At 40.2% G+C, this 18,234-nt stretch overlaps 1 protein-coding gene across 1 annotated transcript; it reads left to right on the top strand.

The window, feature by feature from the left end:
* Positions 1–1,966: 1,966 nt before the first annotated feature.
* Positions 1,967–9,444, top strand: UTP23 (UTP23 small subunit processome component). Its single transcript, XM_082364429.1, has 3 exons — positions 1,967–2,280; positions 5,721–5,895; positions 7,176–9,444. The coding sequence occupies exons 1-3, from the start codon at positions 2,093–2,095 to the stop codon at positions 7,554–7,556; spliced, it is 744 nt and encodes a 247-aa protein (XP_082220555.1). The 5' UTR covers positions 1,967–2,092; the 3' UTR covers positions 7,557–9,444.
* The last annotated feature ends 8,790 nt before the right edge of the window (positions 9,445–18,234 follow it).

Here is an 18,234-nt window from a genome sequence, read left to right as displayed (position 1 = left end):
TGTGGCCAAATATTGATTTTCCAATACTAGGTCATTTGGCATCAGGCCAAAACGTATTCAGTGGACCATTTAATGAAAATGTCCCATTGGGTAAACAGTGATGCTTTACTGCAGACAGTCCTTCTGGAACACCAATATGCATAATAAATGACTTGGGGATATTGTAATAAATGTCACTTCCTCTCTGATTAGTATTCCTCTCCCTCAGTACTTGTTTTGCATCAGAAATGGGCATATTAAACAAGCACACTAAGAACTTTTCTGCATGTCCCAGGATCATGTTTTGAGAAACACTGCTGTAACAGAAAATTCTGTTTTAAACTTGATAATCAGCAGTATAGACTGTCTTCTTATTGGTGAAATAAGGGTCAGTTGTGTAAATAGCACTGTCATATACATAGAGTTTGAAAAAAATGCTACAGTCTAGTAAATTAAAAAAAAAAACAAAACTAGAGTATGACTCAAATCCCTAGTCCTGAACCTCATTTTTCTTAGTAGTGAAACGTGGCTAACAGGATGGAGCTGGTAGATAAATCTGTGAGCCTGTTTTTAAAACTGTTTTGCAAGGCTGGGAGAGTATATTTTCTGTCTTTGGTGGGATTATAGTCAGAGTGGGGTGTTGGCACACAGGGATAAAGAGAGTATTCAGACTGGAAGGTCATGAGCAATTATACTCAAGAACCATGAATCCAATCCTACAATAACTCTTCATGGCTTCCAATTCCTAAATTTACTTTCAGTTAAATGAAAGCAGTCATCTAAGTGATGTTGTGCTGTGAATCAAGACAGGGTTAACATTATAGAAGATTTTGGTTCCAATTTCATAAACCTATATCTTCAAATAAAACCCCAAATGCAAATAACACACCTCGATCACTTTGTAAGTTATTTTTCTGCATTGGTTCTTTCTCTCAATCTTTAGCTAAAACAAGATCTGGGACAGATTCCAGGCCAGAAGAAAAAATGCAAAATTCCATACTCCCCATTCTTTGATTATTATATTTGAAGTGGATATGTGGCAGTTAGCCACGGGTGAACTCAAAATTTTCAGATTTACTCTCTTTATTAATCAAGTTGACCAAATAATTTCTAAACTTTCGGTCAGCTTTGTACCTCCCTGTTAGTAGCCCAGTATGTCGTTCTCCTACCTCAGAGACTACAGACATAAAAAGCGTTCTTAAAAGTCATATAGTCCTGCCAACCTATTTGACAGTGAGGAAGCTGAACCCAGGTTTCTTGGGGAGTTGCTCAAGGTCAAATGGCTTGGGTGAGGGGCAGAATTAGCACTCTAATTTAGGGACACTGACTCTTGGAAAACGAAGCTCTTGAATAAGTCCTCCGGAAACACTCCTTGCGAGTGAGTTAGGATGGTCTCCAGGAAAAGAGGAAATGCAAAACGATGGGGACTTTTTGCCCTGACATTTGGCTTTTCAGTGGGGGTGGTCCTATGGCGGGAATGTGTGCGGGAGGTGAGGGGAAGTGCAAGAATATTTGAACTTCAGGCAGGGGACCTGAGTTCCGGTGATAGTTCTGACACTAAAGAACCACGTGCCCTTAGTAAACGTGCTTAACTTCTTTATAGGAAGGCAATCACTACAAACCTGCCCAATCATAGTCGCCCAATATACTTTGGTCGCTTTCTTCCCTCATTTGAGAATTATTAACATTAAAGGGAAAAATATAAGGTGTATTACCTAGAACAGTGCCTAGGACATATTAAGGCTCAATATCTTCACTGTTATTATACCGCGGACTTTTCAGATGCCGTGCCAGGTAACGCGCAACAGGCAGTGTGTATTTTTTTTAACCTGGCCCATGAATGCGCATGTGCGCCTCTAATCGCGCACTTAGTCGTTTTCCCACTTACGCGCAAGCTCCGCCCCCGAGGGCGTGCCCCTTAAAGCGCGGGCACCGGGTAAAGCGCGCTCTCGTTTGGGAGTGACGTAAACCAGGCCCACAGATGGGGGCGTTTGCTTCCGGGGCCAAGGGTTCTTCATTTCCGGGAGAAGCCCGTCTTGCCAATAGCGGGTTGTGTGGCGGGGGAGTTCGCTGCTGCTTTCTGGTCCGGTGGCTCGCTCCGGGAAAGCCAGGCATGAAGATCACGAGGCAGAAACACGCCAAGAAGCATCTTGGCTTCTTCCGAAACAATTTTGGGGTCCGCGAGCCGTACCAGATCCTGCTGGACGGCACCTTCTGTCAGGCGGCTTTGCGGGGCCGCATCCAGCTGCGGGAGCAGCTGCCCCGCTACCTCATGGGGGAGACTCAGCTGTGCACCACCAGGTGGGCTTGGCTGGTCCGGGTGGAGGCGCGGGGGCCCCGCGGGTGCGGTAGAGGGGAGGCCGCTGCTCGCAGGCATCCATTGGGAGCCCTCGAGGGGCAAAGCGCGCCGCCCACGAGGAGTTGACAGTTCAGCGGGGCCGCTAAGGAGGGTGGGCGAGTATCTACCAAGTGGATAGACAGTATAAGGTCCGGCGAGTATTCATCTTATCCTGGAGGATAAGAACACGTGCGTTGCCGTTCGACCTGGTTTCCACTATTGGACCCGGTTCTACCAGCTTTGTGATTTCGGGCAAGTTACTTAACCTCTCCGAGCCTTGGATTACTCATTTGTAGAAAAAAGCTCGTAACTACTTACAAACTTGCTAGAAGTCGGACGAGGTATAGTATATGTAGAGCATTTATTGGTATCTCAGATCTATATCCTCTAAGTGATTGCTTGTTGTTTGCATAGTTTTTCCCAGTTTAAGAATTTTTCAAGCTTCACAACTGCCCCATGATGTAATATCTTCGATTCCCAGAAAGATAGGTCAGGACTCGATGTTTCAAGAACTTTGTGCAAGGTCATTTGTTTATTCAACTGTGTTTATTGAGCACCAGCCATACGCCGAGCACTGCTCTAGCCAGAGGATAACTTGGTGAACAGGATGATCTCCCAGCTCGTATGGCCAGCAAAGTGCATAAATCAACCTCTAATTGGTGTGTTTTGACCCCTAGTTTCCTCACTTCTTCAAAGTGTGGGAACACCTAAGATGGAATCTTGGGGGGTTGATTGGAGGAAGGATGGAATCAAGGAAGGTTCCACAGAGGAGATAACTTCTGAGCCCAGTCACGGTTCAGTTCTGAGGGGAAGGACATTTTTTGAGTGAAAGAAAAGGGAAGTGACTTGTAGGGACCTCTTGAACAAAGGAGTGGAGTTGTGAAATGACAGGGAAAGAGATTAGAGCACAGCGTACATCTGGGAAAGAAGCTGGGAAGAAGATAAGTTGAGGCTGCATAATGAAGAACTACTATTCATAAACTTAGTTTTGTTTTTTTTATTCCTTTGTAGAATATTTCCTTTAAAAAGTGAACAGAGAAAATTTAAATGACCCATAATACCACACCAGTGACTTACCACTGTTAACATGTGGTGTATCATCCAGTTCTTTACACACACACACACACACACACACACGAATGGGTTCTTACTCTGCATGTGATATTAATGGCCTGCTTTTCTCACATAACACTGCTCCATGAACAGCTTTCTATATTCAGAACTTCATGTGGGTTTCATTCAAGCAGAGCCTCACATGGGTCATAGATGCCCCCTAAGTTTTGATCTCCATCTCCTTCAGAGCCGCCAGACAAGTCCTCAGATGGTCTGTGCCCCAGAGTTGATTGCTTCTGGCTACAAGCCTTGTCCACTTACCCGTCTGCCATAGAAATACTAACATTTTTAATACAGGGCTGTAATATAAAAAAGGTTGAGAAGTACTGCATGAAATTACATTCTGCAGCATTTTCCCCCTAAAGAATTTATTTTAACTTCTGGGATATTTCATACATATCACAAAAATAGAATAGTATAACGAAATGTCTATCACCAAGTCTTTGCAATTATTGACATGGCCGTTCTTTTTTTTTTTTTTTGACTCCCTCGGGTGGGTCTTAGTTGCAGCATGTGGGATCTTTCGTTGAGGTGCACAGGCTTCTCTCTAGTTGTGGCTCGTGAGCTTAGTTGTCCCGCGGCATGTGGGATCTTAGTTCCCTGACCAGGGATCGAACCCGCGCCCCCTGCATCGTAAGTGATTCTTAACCACTGGACCGCCAGGGAAGTCCCGACATGGCCATTCTTATTCATTTAAGAATAAGTTACTGCTAGTTTATTTTAAAGCATATGATTGTCAATTCTTGGTGTGTATCAAGAGATAAATGCTATCAGACCTGATAAGTATCTTCTAGAAAAGATAACTGCAGCTATGTGAGGGGTAAGTTGGAGAAGCAAGAGAATGAAGACAGGCAAATCCGTTTTGTGGTTGTCTAGTCAAGAAATAATGGGAGCCTGAACCTGAGAGAGGAGAGGTGGGAACTTCCACAAGGAGACATTACAGAGGTAGATAGCAACAGCTGAGATAGGACTACCACTGATGGGGTAGGGGCAGGGGTAGGAGTGAGGAAGCAAAGGTTAAATAGGATTTCTGATTTCGAAACAGTATCTGGGAAGGTAGTAAATTCAAAGAGATAGCAAGCCCTGGAGAAGTCTGGAGGCAGGAAAGTAGTTTGATTTTAGACCTTGTGAACTTGACGAAGAGCTGATGGCGGGCCATCCACAGGAAATATTCAATAAGTAGTTGGCAATTTAGGCCTGAAACTCAAAATGGAGTTCAAAATGGATGACTTTAGAAAGCAAAATCTCTTAAAAAAAGCAAAAACGAATGGTGTGATAAAGCCGGTGAGGCAAGGTAGAGTCAGGCAAGGGCTGGCTAGGGTTGAAGAAATCTTTGACTCAGTAGTTCTCATAATTTTTAAGTGGGACAGAGGAAGTACCTGGGGAGCTTATTAAGATGCTAATGTTTGACTCTACAAGAGGTTCAGATTTGGGGATGAGAAAGGAGCTAGAAATTAATATCACTGTGTCATTCCAATAGGGGTAGTTTATAGATGACACTTTGAAAAACATTGCCTGATATTAATATGAAAATGCAAAGTGAAAGAAAGTTGTGATTGTTTTTAAACACGCTGGTGACTTGAGAATGTTTACTTTTCTAAGCTGAAAATATTCTGAAGGTGCACCGATTTGCACTTGAAGAAGAAGCCTGTAGCACTGTGGTTGGTGCAAAGCATCTATCGTCAAACTACTTAGATTCACATTTCAACTCTACCTCTTATTAGTTGTTTGAATTTGGGCCTGTTACTTGAAATCTCTCAGAATGAGGTGTTGTAAATAAGGATAATTTTACAGTAAGCTGCCCTCATACTGTATAGCACAGGGAACTCTACCTTATGCACTGTGCTAACCTAAATGGGAGGGAAGTCCAGAAGGGAGGGGATATCTGTATGTGTGTGGCTGATTCCTTTTGTTGTGCAGTGGGAGCTAACACAACATTGTAAAGCAACCATACTCCAAGAAAAATTAATAAAAATAAATAGAATAAAAGTAGAAAAAAAATAAATAAAGTAAGCTGCCCAACTTTGTAGGGCTGTTGTGAGATAAGCGAGAATTTATGTAAAGGCAGTTAGTATGCTGCCTGCACATCATAAATGCTCAGTACATGTTAACTTTTTATTATTTTCCTTCTACTTCGTGTATGCATTTTTCGGGTCTTTTAATAGTGAAATGCTTAATGTATGGTTTGTAGCTTAAAAAGAAGAATTGAGTGTTTTTTTTAATAATTTATGTGAACAACAGATATGCGTCTATTATAATTGTGAGCTGCTAATAACTTTTTTTTTTTCAGGTGTGTGTTAAAAGAGTTGGAAACATTGGGAAAGGACTTATATGGGGCAAAGCTGATTGCACAAAAATGCCAGGTTCGAAACTGTCCCCATTTCAAGAATTCAGTGAGTGGATCAGAATGTCTGCTTTCCATGGTTGAAGATGGGAATCCTCACCATTATTTTGTGGCAACACAGGTGATACCACTTTTAAGACCAGAGTCAATCTTAATCATTTCTATTTATACTCCATATGGAGCTATTTATCATTAGAAAAAATTAGGTGGAAGTGGTTTAAGTGTTTCAACTTTTTAAAACGCACACTTTCAAGTTAATTTGTAGTCAACAAAAGCAATTGTCATTTGAGAGTTTGAGGAGAGAACCTTAAGCATAATGATTTTCTTCTAAATTACTGAAGTTTCCTTTTGTAAAATAAAAGTTATTGACAGATGTGATGATATGTTTTAGGGCTCTTGAAGGGAAGGTAAGTAGAGCAAAGATTTTACATTTTATGTTTATGCATGTTTTTTCACGTTCCCGTATTTTATATTATTTCTTGGAAAGTCGTGTTTCATATTGTTTGAGACTATACCACCAGTATGGAACTGTTTCAGGCTTTTAAAGACTGGGAAGCAGGGGAGGAGAGACTCTCGGGGTCGATATTAATGAATAAGCTTGCATACATACAGATTTCCTTAAATTTGCTTGTAGGATTATAAAATTACACAATTAGAAGCAGAGCTGAGTCTAGAATCTGAGTCAGCTAATTCCTACTTTATTTCTATTCTTTCAATCTCTGTGAGCATTCTTGACCCTTTCTGAAACATATCTCAGAGTAGAAATGAGGGACATCATCTAGTATATTTACCTTTGTATTAGTTTGTAATTCGAGGTCCTAGAAAATTTGTCATCTTAGAATATCGATCAATATAAAATATTGATAAATCCAGTTCACATTGTTGCCACTTAACTGTGCTCAGTTTTTATGTTTTTCTTCCTTTCTTTTTTTTTTTTCCTAAATATTTATTTATTTATTTATGGCTGTGTTGGATCTTTGTTTCTGTGTGAGGGCCTTCTCTAGTTGTGGCAAGTGGGGGCCACTCTTCATCGCGGTGCGCAGGCCTCTCACTATCGCGGCCTCTCTTGTTGCGGAGCATGGGCTCCAGACGCGCAGGCTCAGTAATTGTGGCTCATGGGCCCAGCTGCTCCGTGGCATGTGGGATCCTCCCAGACCAGGGCTCGAATCCGTGTCCCCTGCATTGGCAGGCAGACTCTCAACCACTGCGCCACCAGGGAAGCCCTCTTCCTTTCTTTATCATGAAATATACTCCCATTAGTAAGACATACTGATTTGAAAAGTAAAACCTGTGATCTCTTTAATTTTCAGTATAGCCCTCTTTAAGTTCTTAGAATCTCTTTAAGGCATCTGATTTAATTGATATATTTGAACTAAATAATTCTATTTTTGTTTTTAATAGGATCAGAATTTGTCTATGAAAGTAAAGAAAAAGCCTGGAATTCCTCTCATGTTCATTATTCAGAACACTATAGTCTTCGACAAACCTTCTCCAAAAACAATTGCATTTGCTAAAGCAGTAGAGTCAGGTCAGCTTGTCTCAGGGCAAGAGAAACAAAGTATCAAGCAACTCAAAGAGGAACAGGGTTTAATAAAAGACCCTGAACAGAGAAGAAAAAAAAAGCGCAGGAAAATAAGTGGCCCTAATCCTCTTAGCTGTTTGAAGAAAAAGAAAAAAACACAGGATACAAACTCATCTGCCTCTGAAAAGAAAAGAAAAAGAAAAAGAATCCGAAACAGATCTACCTCAAAAGTACTTTCTGAAAAGCAGAATGCAGGATAATGAGTCCTTTGGATACCTTTAAAGACATGCAAATATGAAAATGAATTTCTTTTTGAAACTGTGGAAGTACTTATGTTAAAAGACTAAACTTATTTTTGTAAATGAATATTGACCCACAAGCCTTTGTTTAAAATTATTTGTTTAAAAAAAAAAAAAAAAACCAGAGTGGATGGATTTAGGTGTGATCATGTTCACTTTTCTTAGAGAATTTGGAGGTTGTTTTTTAATGTAAACTGTTGTCTCTTTCTGTCTTACTGCTGTCCCCCACCCTCCAACATTATATGCAGATAGTTTAAAAAAATCGTATAGTACCAAAACACTTGTGACAAAAAAGAGATAATCCCTTTTTCACATTCACAGAGGAAACTTTCTCTTTCAACTCATGTAGTGGTTGTAGAATTTACCTGTATATTTCCAAATAATATGAATCTGCTGCTACCTTTGGATGGGCCCATTATTTATTGACTTCCTACTAGAAATAGTAGAAATTTTGCTTACTTATTTTACTCCACCATTTTTCTAATATATTAATATTTCAATCTTTATACATCCCAAATTCAGTATTTTCATTTTGATGACTACAAACTCTGTTTACTACTAAACCAAGTAGCATGCTATGGTTGAATTTGGTTTTTATGTTACTTTTTTGTTATTCTAGAAGTTAATAATGGCCTCATTTTCTTCTAGCATCTGACTTGATCTTGCCATATTCTCCAGTAACTCTGGAAAGGATCTCATAATTTTCAATATAATATCGGGTCATTTCTTACCCCTGGAATACTTCTGGAGCCAGCCCTCTGTCCTCCAATGTGGAAAGGTTTTCTGCCAAGCATGTTGCTCAGCTATCACCCAGGCATTTCCTGTCCTTATCCAGAGAATCTACTTTGTCACTTCTGTAGCCTAGATTCTTCATTCTGCTCGCTCTTGATTTCCTCTTCTGCTGTGGTGGAGCGTAGAGTGTGTAGGAGGTACATTTTTTGAGGCTCGACCAGTGTGTCTAAACCTATATTTGTTGCACTGATAATCTAGCAAGATAAAGAATTCTTTGTTGAAAAATCATTTCTCTCAATTTTTCTTGAGAACGTCTTAATTTTTTATAAGATCCTAGGGGGGAAAAAACATCCCTTTACTTTTTTTGAGTACTGGAAGATGATTTTCTTTTAGATGTAAATGTTATCTTAAATGGCAAAAATTCCAAAATAATACTCTTTCAGGTTGGCTTTAAATGTTACTTTAAAAATGTCTAAAGGGGGGGGCTTCCCTGGTGGCACAGTGGTTAAGAATCCACCTGCCAATGTAGGGGACACGGGTTCGATCCCTGGTGAGGGAAGATCCCACATGCTGCGGAGCAACTAAGCCCATGCACCACAACTACTGAGCCTGCGCTCTAGAGCTCGTCAGCAACACCTGCTGAGCCCATGTGCCACAACTACTAAAGCCTGCTCGCCTAGAGCTCATGCTCCGCAATGAGAGAAGCCACTGCAATGAGAAGCCCGCACACTGCAACGAAGAGTAGCCCCCCTCGCCGCAACTAGAGAAAGCCTGCACACAGCAACGAAGACCCAACGCAGCCAAAAATAAATAAAATTTTAAAAAAATGTCTAAAGGGTTAATTCAATTAGGAATTGAATAATCAAGCTTTTCTTTTTCGGCCCCCTCCCCAATTGTTTAATCATCCTTCAGGCCAAAATTAAAGTATTTTTGCACTATAAGTTTGAAGTATAAAGTTGTCAGATTGATCAGTAGCTCCTGACTTTGAGCTGCCTGTGATACCTTCAAATAGTTGTTCTAATCTGTATCCTTAGAATATCATGATCATGTATGAAGTACTTCATGAATAAGTTCTTATTTAGGCTAAAATAAATAACTTTTCTTAAATATGAGAAAATTCAAATTTATTCCTATAGAAATGTCATTCTCAGTTGAATTCAGAGGTGCTTTTCTGGTGGAAAGTGGAATTTTAGCTTTACACCAGGAGGACCACCCAGGCTATATTACCTGTCAAGCCAGATGAGTGTTTTCTATTGTCATTTCATGATTCTGGTTTAAATTCTTAATGGTAGGAATACTTTTTTAAAGGGAAAGCAAAGGTACTGGAAAAAAGTGAATATAGTTCTGTAGTTCTTGTGAGGAGAAGTAACATTTGTCAATAATGACAAGAGTTAAGATTAGCAAATCAAATGTAGATGAAGTGATAAAGCAAATGAAATGTACACTGATGATACTTGTTTCAATATCCTCAAATGCACAAATTTTAGGTATTTTTAACAAGGTTTATGTTTATTCAGTGCCATCTGATTGCCTATTATTAGAGTCCAAACTGGAGAGCTGGAAAAGTCAACTCACTTTTATAAAATAGTAATTTTTAAGTTAAAATATAAAAAATAAAATTCAAGGACTTTCCTGGTGGCACAGTGGTTAAGAATGCAGGGCTTGAGTCCTGGTGCAGGAAGATCCCACATGCCGCGGAGCAACTAGGCCTGTGCGCCACAACTACTAAGCCTGCGCTCTAGAGCCCGCGAGCCACAACTACTGAAGTCCGCACGAAGCCTTCCCCAAAGGGACCTGTGGCCTTTTTCTAGAGTGAATGTGCTTTGGGGAATAAAAATATCTAGAACTTTTGGAGATTACTACACCCTGACTCTGAATTGATGCTGACTGCTAGGGTTTCAAAATGCAACTGGTCCAACATTCAAAATGGAGGTTTATGGTGGTCAGGTGATAAATTGAGTTACATGCCAAGTTTGAATCACAGTAGGTCCATCAGCCCACCCTGTGTTTTTTCTCCAGTTCCAGAATGTGTAACTTAAAGACATACTAGGCAACTGATTGTGTCCCTGTATTAGCGCTCTCATTTATGAACTAAGGGTCATTAGGGTATGAAGGGTCAAAGGGAAGCTATTGGAATTTCTCCTCCCTGCCAGGATAGTAAACCAAAAGAATAAGACATCTTTGGAGGAATTGCAGGGATTACTACCATCACCAAATACTTGAATGATGCAGAAATGTTGATTCTTATTTCATCTCCATTTAACACATCTATTTGGTCTGTGCAGAAGGCAGATGGATCTTGAAGCATGACTAGATTATTTTAATGTTAATCAGAGGGTAACTCATTTGCAGGACCTCTTCCAGGTGTAATATCTTTGCTGGAACAAATCAACACAGCTCCTGGCACCTCATGTGGAAAATCCTTTTTTTTTTTTTCTCCTTCAATTTTTAACAATTTGCTAGGACCACCACCAAAAATCAGTTTGCTTTTCCTTGACAGGGTCAATAGTATACCTTTACAGTCTTGTTTCATGCTAAGTCAGCTCATTTGCCTTCAGCCATAGTATAGTATGTGGAGATCATGAGCATCTTGATATTCCACACAATGTCACACTGACCCACTACAATGATGGGATTTCGCAGGTTGAATCTGATGAGCAGGAAGGTGCAAGTACTACAACCATGTTAGTCAAGTTAGGGACTTGGAAAGAATAGGATTGGAAGATTTGTGAGAAAGATGTCTGGTGAAGAAGTATATAGATGGATCTTTTAGAATGGGCACAAAGTATGAAGATAATTGTGTCCCATGTGAAAATCCATCAGTAGGCATTCACTGCAGAGGAGGCTCTCAAAAATCAGGTGAACAGAATGGCACTTTCTATAGATGTCAGTTAGATGTCTTTTCCCGCCGCTGAGTGCTTGTTCACTGGGCCCATGAAAAAAGTGGCTATGGTGACAGAATGGAGACTATGTATGGGCTTCAACAGCATACCTGACCTAGTTATCACTACTGCTGAGAACAACACTGAGCCCACAGTATGGCACCATTCTGGTGGGGAGGGGAAAGGAACCCATCAGCCACCTGCAGGCAGGTTGATTACACTGGATCCTTTCCATCACGGAGGGAATAGAAATTTATCCTTAATGGAACAGAGCCTATTCTGTATATGAGTTTTCTTTTCTTTCCCATAATGCTTCTGTCAGTATCACTTAACAAAATGCCTGTTTGCCATCATGGTATTCTGCCAATACTGCTTCTAATCAAGGAATTTGTGGTATTAAATGGTCTTGCTATAATACATCATTATGTAAGTAATGCCAGTTTGGAGACAACACCTTGAAAGGATGGATATTCTCTTACAAGATGCAGTATAAACTTTGAACCAGAGGTCAATATATGGTGTGTCTCTTCCATACCTAGACTACATGGGTCCAGGAATTAAAGGATAGAAATGGGAGGAGCTCCTCTCACTATTACATTTTGTAACCCACTCAGAGAATTTTTGCTTCCTTCCCTCACAACTTTGAGCTCTGCTGGCTTGGAGGTCTTGTTTCTAAGGGTGAAATGCTCCTACCAAGGGTGCAACAATAATTCCATTCATTTGGAAGATGAGACTGCCACCAGGTCATTTGGGGGTTTTTTCTCATGCCTCTGAACCAACAGGCAAAGAAGAGAGTTACTCTACTGGCTGGGATAATTGATCCCAATTTCAAAGAGCAAATTGGATTCCTGCTACAGGGTGAGAGTAGGGAGGACTATTTCTGGAACTGAGGAGAGTCTCTAAGATGCCTCTTATTACTTCTATATCTGATAGTAAATGTTAGTTAAAAACTACTACAAACAAAGAGAGGCAGAACCACGGTGTATTCAAACACTTCAGGAATGAAGGTTTGTGTTGCCTCACCAGTTACAGAACAAATTGAGGTTCTGGCTGATGTCAAAAGAAACATGGAACACATAGTTGCAATAGCCAGCCTCCAAGATGGTGCCCCCAAATTCTCACCTCCTGGTATTCATAAGTTTGTGTGTCCTCTTCCACACTTGATCGAGCTGACCCATATAACAAATAGAATACTAATACTATGATGGCATGTACCTTCTGAAGCTAGGTCCTAAAAAAAAGTAGCTTCCATCTTGCTCTCTTTTGGATCACTTGTTCTTGGGGGAAGCCAGCTCCCATGTCATGAGGCTATTTAAGTAGCTCTATGAAGAATTCCACGTGGAGAGGAAAGGAAGCCTACTGCCAACAGCCCACATTATCTTACTTGCAATGTGAGTGAGCCATCTTGGAAGTGGATCCTCTAACCCTGCTCAAGCCTTCTGATGACTGCAACCCAGCCAACATCTTGACTGTGATTTCATGGGAGGCAGAACCACTCAGGTAAGTCACTCCTGAATTCCTGACCCATGGAAACCATGTGAGAGAAATGTTTGTTGTTGTAAGCAACTAAGTTTTGCAGTAATTTGTTATGCAGCAATACCACTAATACAATAATGGAAAAGTTTAAAATATCAAATATGACCTTGTGACCAATTACATAAATTATGCCTCTAACATCTATGAATATTTTCTTCCTAGTTATGTGTATATGTATCTATAGCTATATGCATATATGTATATATAATATACATATGTACACATATATTATGTAAATGTTATACATATATAAATATATGTGCATATACATTATATGTACATATACAATATATATTATGTATAAAAGAATCATACACTCACACATATATACTATTTTCTTTTTTTCTCCTCCTTTCCCTAATTATTTTATACAAGTGTTTGTTTTTTTTTTTTTTTTTTGGCTGCATTGGGTCTTCGTTGCTGCGTGCAGACTTTCTGTAGTTGCGGCGAGCGGGGGCTACTCTTCCTTGTGGTGCGCGGGCTTCTCATTGCGGTGGCTTCTCTTGTTGTGGAGTGCAGGCTCTAGGTGCGTGGGCTTCAGTAGTTGTAGCACATGGGCTCAGTAGTTGTGGCTCATGGGCTTAGCTGCTCCGCGGCATGTGGGATCTTCCTGGACCAGGGCTCGAACCCATGTCCCCTGCATTGGCAGGCGGATTCTTAACCACTGTGCCACCAGGGAAGCCCCAAGTGTTTTTTTAATTTTTTTTTTTTGAAGTATAGTTGATTTACAATGTTGTATTAATTCCTGCTGTATAGCAAAGTGACTCTGTTATACACACATATACATTCTTTTTTATATTCTTTTCCACTATGGTTTATCCCAGTATATTGAATATAGTTCCCTGTGCTATACAGTAGGACCTTGTTGTTTATCATTCTATACATAACAGTTTGCATCTACTAATCCCAAACTCCCAGTCCATCCCTCCCCCACCGCCTACAAGTGTTTTTTATCTGCGGTTAACTTTACCATTTGGTCTTCAGAAACAGAATTTCAGCTGGCACTGAGATTGAAATTGAGGGGTAATTAACATAACCTAAAGACAGCTACAATGACCATTAGGATTTTGCATCTCCTCATTTTGTGAAGAGTGTGAGAATACCTTCATTTGTATGAAGGACAGTTGCATCATGTTAGGTGAAACAGGGAGTTAATTGTTTGAAAGTTTAAATGTGTAAAGAAGGGTGCATACGGATGCTGAGTAGCCAAAGGGGTGGACTGTGCCAGCTCCAAGCCCACCTTTCTCTGCTCTATGTTGTGGCACTGGAGCTGGAACTCTGCAAACCACAATTCTCTGGTGGCAGCTTTTTTGTAGATTCTGCCACTGAGGGGCACTAAGGCAGGACCTGGAAAGAGGATGGAAGAAGAAAGGACATGCTTCTTCTTGTGAGCTTACTGTAGACTCCCTGACTGCTTGGGGTTCTTGCGAGTGTCACTTCTTCACTCTAGCAGCTGCAGTTTCTTACTAACACGGTCCCTGAATCCAATTTGCAACACTTGCAGAAACAGCTTTATTGCATCCACCCCTGTCCCCCCACCAGAGAGCCAGACACCAGCACTAAGGGGCTGGAGCCCATTCTGCTGAGATGTGTGTGGGTACCAGATGCATGGGGCCCCTCCTCTGAGCTGAGAGACGTCTGCACCAATGGATCGGAGTTTGCCTTCTCCGAGGTTTCAACTCCAAGGGCTGCTTCTCCACACTTCTGTTTTAGTAATTCTCACCTCTTCCATTTTATCCCCTTGCTTTAAGGGCAGAAGCTGCTTCCTGCAGTTGCTATACCTCCAGGAGCTTTAGGGTTCTCTTTCTACCTATTTAGGGTCCTGGTTAACAACTTGATACTTAATTAATACATGTTTATATTACATTATCTCTTTCACATGACTGGTGTGGTTTTCCGCCCCCGACTAGGCCCTGTTCTAATACAACGTTTCCAATTAGCCAGGCCTGATTCAGGTGTTCATTCTGGCACTAGGGGGGAGGAGGTCAGCTCTACTCAAATTATATAGACTGAGAGTGGATAAGGGATAGTCCTTATCAAAGAAAAAAATGGGGTACTATTATAAAGAGAGGTGAGAAGGGATCAGGCAAAAAAATCACATCTAAGCATTAACATAATCTTTAAAGATTATAAAAGAAGAAGTTTTCACAACCTTTTTCTCCCCTACAAAAACCGCCCAAATAAAATTATTGTGAAGGTGAAAAGACAAATGGAAATTACATGCCATTTCATACCCACTAGGATGGGTTATAATTAAATAGACAAGAAATAACAAGTGTTGTCAAGGATGCGGAGAAATTGGAACCCACATACATTGCTGGTGGGAGTGTAAAATGGTGCAGCTGCTTTGGTAAACAGTCTGGCAGTTCCTCAAATGCTTAAACATAAAATTACTGTATTATCCAGCAATTCCTTTCCTAGGTATATACCCAAGAGAAATGAAAGCATATGTTCACACAAAATCTGAACACAAAAATTCATAGCAGCATTATTTATAATACCCAAAAGTGGAGACAATGCAAATATCCATTAAGTGATGAATGGATAAATAAAATGTGGTATACCCATATAATTTATCTGGCAATAAAAAGAAATGAAATACCAATACATACTACAACATGAATGAATCTTGGAAATATGCTAAGTGAAAGAAACCAGTCACAAAGTATCATATATTGTGTGATTCCATTTATATGAAATGTTTAAAATGGGCAAATCTATAGAGACAGAAAGTGGATACCTAGGGGCTAGAAGAGATGACAGGCGGATAGGGGGTAAGGGGTGCAAGGTTTCTTTTAGAGTAATGAAATATTCTACAGTTGACTATGGTGATTAGGTGTACAATAATGTGAATATATTAAACGATTGAATCTGTACACTTTAAATGGGTGAATTGTGTTATGTAAATTATATCTCAATAAAGCTGTTAAAGTATATATACACCGTAGGTATACAATACATACTTATTCATGATTTAGTCATACAACCAAGTGGATTGAACAAAATATATTTCTGCACTCTAGATGTTTTTAAGGGGCAGCTAAAGAAAAAAAGAAAATGTACGAATTGTTTCCAATTTCTTTAAAGGAAAAAAAAATTACTGACAAGCTCTCTGGGTGCTGATATTTCTTTTTCTCCGGTGAATTAACCCCTAGTGGCTCTCTGCCAGCTTGCTCATGCCCACTGTCCACTCCCTGACGTATTCAGAAAGATGCCATCGTGCCCTTTAGTTGCCAAGATGTTACAGATTATCTAAACCTTTCCACAGGTAGTAAATGCTGAAAAGGTACGTCTTCCAAATGCTCATCACTTTGCACATTATTGTACAAAGATATTTAGTTCAACTTGATGTGAAAATGACAATCCCCATGTAATGAAATATTTTTAATCTCCAAAACTGAATTAGCAAATGTCAATATTTTACATGGTGAGCAACAGGGCATGGTGCCGTTTAGCTGTATGATGTAATAATGTTCATACTGGCACTTGGAGAGTTTTCTACATTCAGAAAGAGCAGGGCATGAAAGGAAACTGTCCAGGAGTGGCATGGACGTTTAGAAGAGCCATGTTTGTTGTTAGCATGTACTGTCCACATTGGTGTCCCTTAAAATGGTGGTGAGCCCAAACAGCTGGGCAGGTAGATAGCATCCCTGACCCTGAAGAATTCCAGGTTCTTATGTCTCATCATCATTCCCTCAAACAATACATTTAGACACGTAGAGCTATCCCTAGGCTTTTCTTTGGTTGAAGTTCAAAGAAAATGATCTTATTTTACCCTTGTTTTCTAGCAGTACTTGATGTCATTTCTGGCACCTAGGTGCTTACCAAATGTTGAATGAGTGAGTGAGTGAATGAATGAATGAATCGAATTGGATGAAATGAATTCTATTATTATCACCTGTATTCCAGGGTCTCTAGCCTTCCTGACTCATGACTGTCAGTATCACGCTGTTTCTTTTACATGTGACAAAATAGGGCCCATCTACCTTTACTTGCCAATATAGCACATACAGTGCTCCATTGAGCACTTTGGCATTTGGAAATAACCAGTAGTTAGAATAAAGAATCTAACATTTTGGTGAAAAGGAAGAAATATTTAGAAATATGTCTGGCAAAATATCGTGTATCCTAACTGAAATATTGTTAATTTCATATACCTCTAAAAGTTATTGACTACTTTTCCCATCACTCTGTTATGAATTATTCTAAAGTGACAATGTATGTGTCTGGGGCGCATTGAGTGTGCGCACTTTGTTGCACATAAGACACATTCTTTGTTAGAACAAGTGCGGTTATAGTGCACGGCTACCTATGGGGCCCATTCATCGATTCTGAAGCTCTGTTTCTTAGAGGACATCGCTAATTCCCAGAGGACAGAGATAACACTATATCTTTCTTTTCCATCTCTGTCAACCAAAAGAAAAGCCGATTGTAAGGGAGCATTCATCTAACCGCATTCAAAGGTGCTGTCTGATTCAGTGTCCTTCCTACTCTGTCATTATCTTTTGCACTGAAACACACTCTGCTCTGACATCCTGAAAAGACAATTTTGTACCATCCCTCATTATTTCTCACTGCAGTGAGAAAGTACTTTAGTCTCTTTGGATGTAATGTCCTTTCATCATGTATTGTTACCTGGTCCCTACCATGTTCTGGCTAAACACACTCTGGACCACCTGAGATTTTGGGGGTGACTTTGGAGAAGTAACAAAAGGAGCAGAAGAAAGTGACTTCGCTAAAGCTGGAAAAGGAAAAGGGAATTCAGAAATATGTATATACACAATCAGGACGAGAAGCAGAATGCTGCGGGGCAGTGGTTCTCAGCTCTGACTGTGCATCAGAATCATGGGGAATAGTAAAAACAATGAAAGATGCCCAAATCCCACCCGAGAGATTTAGATTCCTTTAGTCAGGTGAGAGATCCAAGCATTTGTGTAAATTAAATGTTCCTCACGTGTTCCTAATGTGCAGCCAGATTGAGAACCTCTGGCATAAAAAAGAACTTGGGTTTGGGAGTCAGGCAATTCTAGGTCCAATCAAATGGGGCTTCTCTCAGCCTCAGTTTTTTTAATGGGTAAAATAGGGTAAATATGGATTGTAAATAAGATAGTGTCTGGCCCTTAGTATATGTTCGATAAACAGTGCACAGCTTACAATGGAATACCATGCAGCCAATAAAACTCGTATTTTCGACGGCTACTTAATGATCCAAGAAAACAAATGTTTGTTCCCTTGCCCCCATTCTCTCTCTTTCCCTGCACTGCCAACTTCTGCAGGTACATGCCTAGGTCCTACCTTCCTTCCTAAGGACAACACAATTCAGAGCAGTCTTTCTCATCTCTTGGTTGCAAATTGTTTTCTCATGAGATCTTTCAGAAAATCAAATGACAATCTCTAACGGAGGTGCCTGGGCTTCTGAATATTTTAAAAGTTCCCCAAGTGATTCTAATATGAAATCAGGGTTCAAAAGCACTTAATGGAACAGTGGA

Source organism: Balaenoptera borealis, assembly GCF_965194805.1.
Source record: "Balaenoptera borealis genome assembly, chromosome: 17".
Classification (NCBI taxonomy): Eukaryota; Metazoa; Chordata; class Mammalia; order Artiodactyla; family Balaenopteridae; genus Balaenoptera; species Balaenoptera borealis.
Note: the sequence above shows the minus strand (reverse complement) of the source record. Positions and strands in the feature narration are given on the sequence as shown.